The sequence below is a fragment of the Monopterus albus genome, unplaced genomic scaffold (genome assembly GCF_001952655.1).
Source record: "Monopterus albus unplaced genomic scaffold, M_albus_1.0 scaffold166.1, whole genome shotgun sequence".
NCBI lineage: Eukaryota > Metazoa > Chordata > Actinopteri > Synbranchiformes > Synbranchidae > Monopterus > Monopterus albus.
The window spans coordinates 1609715-1617465 of record NW_018128046.1 but is presented as its reverse complement, the minus strand read 5'-3'; the positions used below and the strand labels follow the sequence as shown (position 1 = coordinate 1617465).

The following is a 7751-nucleotide window of genomic DNA, read 5'->3' as shown; positions in this document are numbered from 1 at the left end:
TATATATGATATTTGCTTGTGTAGAAAGGTGCTTAATCTCACACTGAGGCTAGTAAAGTGGGACATTTAGAGAAATATTGAGAGTGTGCTGCAATATTTGTTCCTTGCACTGCGTTCATGACATTACACTAACACCACTCACTTAAATCCAGGGTGCTTGCGGTTCCTGTTGGGCCTTCAGTGCAGCAGGTGCCCTGGAGGGCCAATTAGCCAAGAAAACTGGGAATCTGGTGGACCTCAGCCCCCAAAACCTGGTGGACTGTTCAAATAAATATGGCAACATGGGCTGCAACGGAGGCTACATGCACAAATCCTTCCAGTATGTCATTGACAACCAAGGCATCGACTCTGATGCGTCATACCCGTACATAGCACAAGTAAGTAAGTGGATGAATCCTGCTGGTCCAAGATGCATTGGTTGCTGTTTGAACTGTTAAACTTGGGCTCTAGGCAGTTTGTTTATGCCACCATTTGATCACTTCAATCGAAACTGGGCAAAACTTGAAGAAGATTATTTTAGATAAACAGCAGGTTAGTCCTTATATTTTATGCAGCTGTGTCTGACAAATCCATGCATTTGTTAGAATGTAAGACATCTCTGCTTCTTCTGAGTCAACTAGGTACTCGTCTGAAGGAGAAACAACTTATGGACTGCGACAGAGGCATTCCAACAACACAAAGAATTTAAATAATATGGGCTCAGTTTACCATTTCATTTTACTTAAAGCTGTATTAACTAAGATTTAGCACAAATTTGGATAAGTCAAGTAAAAAATTGTCTAGAAGTGCTGTCTCTCTGCTGTACCAAACCCCCACCCCACCCCACACCACTCTGCTACCTTCAGGCCTTGTGTTTATTTCATGCCCTCTGTGGCCACTATGGTTAAAATCTGCAACACACTGATCCGAGGTTATAAGATGCATTTTTCAAAAGAGTATGGCTCATTTCAAAGATGGACCATGGAGGCTCCCTGTGCAGGTACAACCCAGGATGGGAGTAGAGCTGTTAGACCCAACAGGCCGTGTTCTGTAGCACAGAAAGAGTATAACAATGAGCGAGGCAAAACCAGTGTTAACACTGGTTTGGCACGTCGGAGATGGAGACCACTAAAAGCATCCAAACAACTAAAATTTGTGGCTTGCTTCCTGCTAGATGTGCAAGTAATGTAGCTGGCTAATGTGTATAAGTTGGCATCATTAGCAAGCTAACGTTAGCATTTCAGTTTTGTACCTGTGCATTGAATTATTCTGGTTGTAATTTTCATTCCAGCTGACTGCAACATTAGTGTTTTGTTGTCCAGTTACCGGAAACCAGCACGTTTTCCTGGATTAGCAAATGAAGTATTTTTGCTCGGTTTTGGTCCAGTTTATGTTGGACATAACACTGCAGGCCATGTAGCATTTTAGTGAGAAGTTGTTAAAATTTGCACCATCAGCACAACTAGAAGAGTGGGGAGTTTGTTCAGCTATCAAAGCTTAACATGAAATTTCTCTTGTTTCACATACAACTCACGGTTATACAGTATGTAGCAAGTATGTAACACTGAATGTGATGCAGTAGTGGCCAGCACATTAATACTATGTCTGTTTTACTGGGAAGAAAAAAATTCCTCTGTGTAATTTGCTTGTGTTATTGCAGATACATCTGCTACAAACAATGTTAGACATACAGCATGTATGCATATTGTTAAAATGTAAACCTCTTTATTTGACATTGTGTCGCTGCAATGCCACCAAAAACCATGGGCTCTATATTCCCTCCTCTTTGCCCTTCCTGAGGGCAAAGAGGAGGAGTTACAGCTTGAGTTTGTTTTGACTCACTTTTCCCTGAGGAGAAGTTAGTTAATGCAGCTTTAATTAGACAGGGCAGGAAGGGCAAAGAGGAGGAGTTACAGCTTGAGTTTGTTTTGACTCACTTTTCCCTGAGGAGAAGTTAGTTAATGCAGCTTTAATTTTTTTATATTTAGTCTTGCAACCATTAAATTACACCGTCCTCATACCAAGCTAAACATTATATGATAGTGCAAGTCAGGGGCCTTTCCCATGAGTGAACTGCAACACACATCACATGCACAAAAACTCTACTTTAGGACCTATGTTTAAACTTTGCATATGGAAATGAAATATGACTATTGTAGGTAACTGATAACTGGAAGTCAGCACCTCCCCTCCAGCTGGGTGGCTGTTGTCTTCTGCTGAAAGCTTCTTTGCAGAATCAGGAGTCAAGCCCAAGAAATAAAACAAGAAACTGAGGCAAGAGAACTGCAACAAATTAAAACATGGTGTTGTTTTTAAGTGGAAATCTAGTACAAACTCAAGTTTACCGTTAACAAATTCCTGTATGAGACAAAAATGTGGGTGTACAAGAAGTTAAGTCAGACCCTTCAGGCTGTAGACAGCAACACTCTTCTAACTTGTCTGTGGTCTGCTGTTATTGTCTCTTTGGAACAACAAGAAATTAATCAAAGCAGACAAAGTGTTTGTCCTCCAGGCTTCATCTGGTTCGCCGTTGCTTGTGAGGAGGAGGAGGGCATTTCTGAGCGACTGTTACAGACTCGCGGAGGTGTCGTGGCTCTAGTTCAGCCAAAAAATAAATAAAAACTTGTATTTGTGATGTGAAACATTCTCCTAATGAGCACAGACACTATCATTTGGGTCTGACATTCACTTTCTGACTCACCTGCCAAGAGCTGGAAAATTTAAGAATCACACGCTAAGAAAAAATGTGCATTTTTGGCATGACTTTAGGGATGGCAGTGTCGGTCAGTCTGTTTATCTGAAAACACTGAAATATCCTCAAAACCATCTGATGGACAGTTTGATTGGTGGGGCCCTGGTGGCAGAGGGGTCCTTAGTAGTCACACAGTTCGCTTGTGTTTCAGACTATGTATAGCATGTTGGAAAGAAGGAGCCAATTTATGGAACTGTTATTAAACACCATCTGGTGTTATTGCCACTACAGCAGCTCAGGTATATCGCATACAGATTCTGTGGAAATCCTGAGCTTAAACCCAGTTTTCCTCTTATTCAGGAGCAACAGTGCAAATACAACCCCACGTACCGTGCTGCCAATTGCTCCAGTTACAGCTTTCTCCCTGCCGGAGATGAGGGGGCTCTGAAGGAGGCGATCGCCACCATAGGACCTATTTCAGTGGCGATTGATGCCACACGGCCAACATTCTCTTTCTATAGAAGCGGTGGGTTACACATTATCAGCTTCTAAAAGTGTTTTAAAATAAAACAAGTATCAATTACAAAGACCTATAAAACTATATTATAAAAATAAGAACAACCTTTTTAATTAACAAATAGTTTTAATAACTTCTGAAATTATTTAATCATTTTTTATTTCTATATTGTTTATGTCATTATTTATTCCACATTATTTATAATATTGAGCTCCATACTAAGATGACAACCTGCGGAGATTAATAGTTCTTGTCTGAAATGTGTGTGTGTGTGTGTGTGTGTGTGTGTGTGTGTGTGTTTTTTAAATAATAATTCATGAATATGATTAATCATTTTAACCCCTTTTGTTTCAGGAGTGTATGATGACTCGAGCTGCAGCCAGATGGTAAACCACGGCGTGCTGGCTGTGGGCTACGGCACCCTCGATGGTCAGGACTACTGGCTGGTGAAGAACAGGTGAGGTGTTTTCCCTTCTTGATTCTCCCCTGAACTCCCACCTCTTCCAAACATTCACTACTGACATACTCAGTGTATGTACAGCTCCTGTATGTTATTGCCCCATCTGTTCCTCTGTATGGTGTGTTCTTGCTGTCCTGGAGGACAAAGGAGATGTGAAACTTCCATTTTCTATAATGTTATGACTTGTTACATGGCTTCAGTATGTATTCAAACCCCTTCACTATGTGCTTTAATGGAGAAATTCTTTGGCATTTACAGTCAACAAAGAATAAAACTGAAATCTCCCATGTACAAAAGTATTCAGATCCTGTGCTGTGGCTCCAGATTGTGGTCAGGTGCATCCTGTTTACTTTAATTATCCTTGAGCTACAGTATGTCTGCTACTTGATTTGAGTCCACCTGTGGCAAACTGGACTGACTGAACAGAGTTTAGAAAGGCACATGCCACAGCTCACAGTGTATGTCAGTACACAATCCAAGCCCAAAGTTCGGCGAACTCTCTATATTTAGACCATTATAATAGATCAGTGTAAACATATTAAACCACTTCAAAAGCTTCAAGTGTTTCCAGGAGCACAGTGGCCTCAGTAACTGTGAAATGAAATAAGTTTGGAACCACCAGGCTGCTATTGTCACAGCAGTTATGTGGTATTTGCATTAACCATTTGGCTATCAGGATGCCCCCAATTCTTAGCTTTTTTTTATATTAACAATTAACATACAGTACTGAGTGAAAGGTGATGAGCATTATCTACTGAAAATGGGCCGCCAAAATCCTGTAGATTTACTCACTGAGCCATCTTAATGTATTTAGCCAAGTTTATTTTTGGAACAACCACATATTCATCCACTGCACAGTGATTTTTAACTTCCATCACCCACCACCTTCACTTCATATGGCCACAGGGAAAGGCAGCTATAAGTACTGAATTTTAAATGAGCAGTGTTTTTCTGCTCTCCTTGTCCAGCTGGGGAACATCTTTCGGAGACCAGGGTTACATTCGGATGGCACGCAACAAGAAGGACCAGTGTGGCATCGCTCTGTGGCCTTGCTATCCCATAATGTAGCTGCAGATGGAACTGAACTGAATCTGTAAAAAAAAAAAAAACTGTCTTTTTCTTAATGTGTATTTTTACAGTTTTTATATTAATTTTAACTTCTTACTACACAAGTCACAAATTCCAAGTCTTTAAATACTAAGGTTTTACAACAGCATTTTGGGGGAGTATTTTTGTAAACATATCTTGAATGAATCGGTTTATTGTCGGCGCGTGGTCACTGAACTTTTTGTTTTATCAAAGTGTGTGCATTTGTCTGACTGTACGTGTGTGTTTTTTGAATTTGTAATAAAGAGACAGCTGTGTTCCTCTCTGAGACGCAGTCATAGTGATACACAGAAGGCTGAGGTAAATATATCTGTTTACTGATCAGTCCAACATCAGCCTTTCAGTAAATATCAGATCTGCCTCTGTGCCTTAGATGTGAAGGAGGTGAAGGTTTGATTTTACACCACCAGCTGCAGGTGTGCCTGAAAGGATTCCATTGAGTCGTTGGGAAATTGGTTTGTTGGTCAATTTAGCTTTTACACGTTATGACAGAGGGAACGCCAAAATCAGTACCCATGTCTCTGGTAAATATCTCTATCCTGTGCTGTGCACATGCTGATGTGAGAGCATACCATAGACTAGCTGCCTGAAGGCAAGTAACATTCTTACATAAGAAGAAAAGCTGTTTTTATTTTCTCCTGACCCTATCATCAAACATGAAGGTACTTTATACTTTATCAAAAGGTCAATAGAGTTCTTTAGAGAAACAGTTAAACAGCAGAGGGAGGGGAAGACGGCTATTACTATCAACTATTACTATACTGGCAAATATGAAGCTACAGCCAAGCGCTAGTTAGCTTAGCATGAAGACTTGAAGTAGGAAAACTGAAAGCTCTATCTGAGATAACTTTAGTTTAATTCATACAAAAATCAAAATATAAAAATGATGACAAGCTAAGCTAACTGGCTGCTGGCTGTAAATTGATGTACAGACGTTATCAGCAAGAAAATATTGAACAACTACATTAAAAACACACTGGTTAAACAAGGAATGCCACTAATACTGATTTTGATGGGAAGATTTTTAGTGTACAAAATTTTAAGTATTCTAGATGAAAACAATAAAACTGGTGAAAACCAGAATCATTAAAATTGTGCTAATTTATATGTCAGCAGAAACCCTTGTTGTGTGGACAAGTTTTGTTTTATCCCATAAAACATAATTTAAATTGTAGTTGACATCTGTAACCTTCCACAAATACCAAATATGTGATGCTGAATTTTGGGGAAATTGGATAAAGGTTATGATCAATGTACCTGAACTAAATGGGGGGGGGGGGGGGGGGAAATTTATATGGATTCATTAAGACACAAATTAAATTGTATTAGTCATGCTAATAAATAACTTCGAAGGGGAATACCAGTTCATAAGGGTGATTATGCATTTTTGTTTGACTAAAATAATCCAATTTAAGAGTACAGTTTAGTATTGGATAACAGCATTAAGAAAAAAATAAAAAATACCAGCGCCAGTCTTGGCCTTTAAAAATCCAAAGAGATCCCCTGCTAGCCAAGGTCACAATAAAGTCAACAGAGTACAGTGTTGGGTTACAAATGAGTCATTTTTATTTTTTTAGTGCAACATCACAACAAACAATTTTCACATGAGGTATTCAAAGGGATTTTCTTTAGTTGTTGATACAAAATGTCCCACCATGATTGACGTTTAAAGTGTTGTGTATCTTTTTTAAGCCTTTGGTTGGTTAGCCACATTCATTAGTAAGTCTAACACATGGACAAAGATGGCACGATAAAGCATGGTGGGCGAGTCCAAGCTGAGGAAACTCAAATATAATACTTCCCTCAGCTCTTCCCCTTTTAAAGCTTTTTGTATGGATTTCATTAATTCCTACTTACAACAGTGGGATCAAACAGTTTTTCAACTACACTAAACATCTTGGAAAAAACAGGTGGGAGGGGGGTGGCTTACAAATGTGGAAAAATAGCTTCTGTCTCCTCTGACCTTTTTTTATTATTTTGGGATGAGCGCTTGATTCTTCGGCTTTTTTGTTACAGTAAGTCTCATGATTCTAGTTTTCGGAAAACAAGGAACAGGCAACGTTGATTACAGCAAGATCCTCCTTGCTTGGATTGTCACCTCCTTTTTTTGGTCTTGAGAATGATTTTATTTATATACACAGCGTGGATCAATGGGATACTCTAACATACTGGACTTGAGCTTTGGCTGGATGGGGGCCTCAGTTGGCTCCTGTTATGGATTGATTCCAGCACATTTGGTTTGGAGTAAAAGGCATGAAGAGACGGATGGATAGACAAGATAGACAGACAGACACCCTGACAGGATGGATTCTTTGGTTAAGGAACATCTTTGCCACACAACATCTCACACAGTTGAGGTAGATGGGTAAAGTCTTCATGTACACAGAGGGAGAGGGCAGGGACAGATGGGACACTGGGGATTTATAGAGTCAAAAGACTTCCATCTGAAGACATGCCTCCTGTCAGTTTCTCAGTTCCAGCTGAACATAATACTGTTTTATGCGACATAAATAAACAGCACACGGACCCAATGGTGCTCTTTTGAATCCTCGGAGTGCTATGGTAGCTCTGACAGGGAACTGCATAATGATCCAGCAGTTACCCATCAATCTTTGGTTGTTTTTTGGTTTAAACAAAAACTGTATTTTTTTTTCAGAAAGTATTTGTTATTTGCCCTCCTCTCAGAATTGCTCTGCCTCGGCTGCCAGCTTTGTTTCAGGGTTAAGTCTCTAGAACAGCCACTAGGGGATGCCATAGGGTAAAACGGCAATGTGGATCACCTGCAGCAGTCAAGTGGATTCACGTCTCCCTCCCTCAGAAAGGGAAGAGCTTCCCTGCTTGACATGGAGCAGAAGGTGACTCAGTACAAAAGCTGTCTCTATTTTAGGCTCTCAGCCAGAGAGACAAAGAGGAACCTGCAAGGTGTCACCTCAGCTTTGATATGATGACAGTAGCAAGCAGGGGTCTGCAGAGGAGCCTCCAAGCTCTTCTATTTT

The 7751-nt window shown here is 40.1% G+C and overlaps 1 protein-coding gene across 1 annotated transcript in view; it reads left to right on the top strand.

Moving 5' to 3' along the window:
* The window catches only part of LOC109968960 (cathepsin S-like), a 14343-nt gene extending 9320 nt beyond the window's left edge, over positions 1–5023 (top strand). The window contains exons 4-7 of the mRNA XM_020615563.1: positions 153–377; positions 3032–3197; positions 3543–3645; positions 4617–5023. Coding sequence (XP_020471219.1) covers positions 153–377; positions 3032–3197; positions 3543–3645; positions 4617–4716 — 594 coding nt within the window. The 3' untranslated portion in view covers positions 4717–5023. The remainder of the gene's footprint in view (positions 1–152; positions 378–3031; positions 3198–3542; positions 3646–4616) is intronic.
* The last annotated feature ends 2728 nt before the right edge of the window (positions 5024–7751 follow it).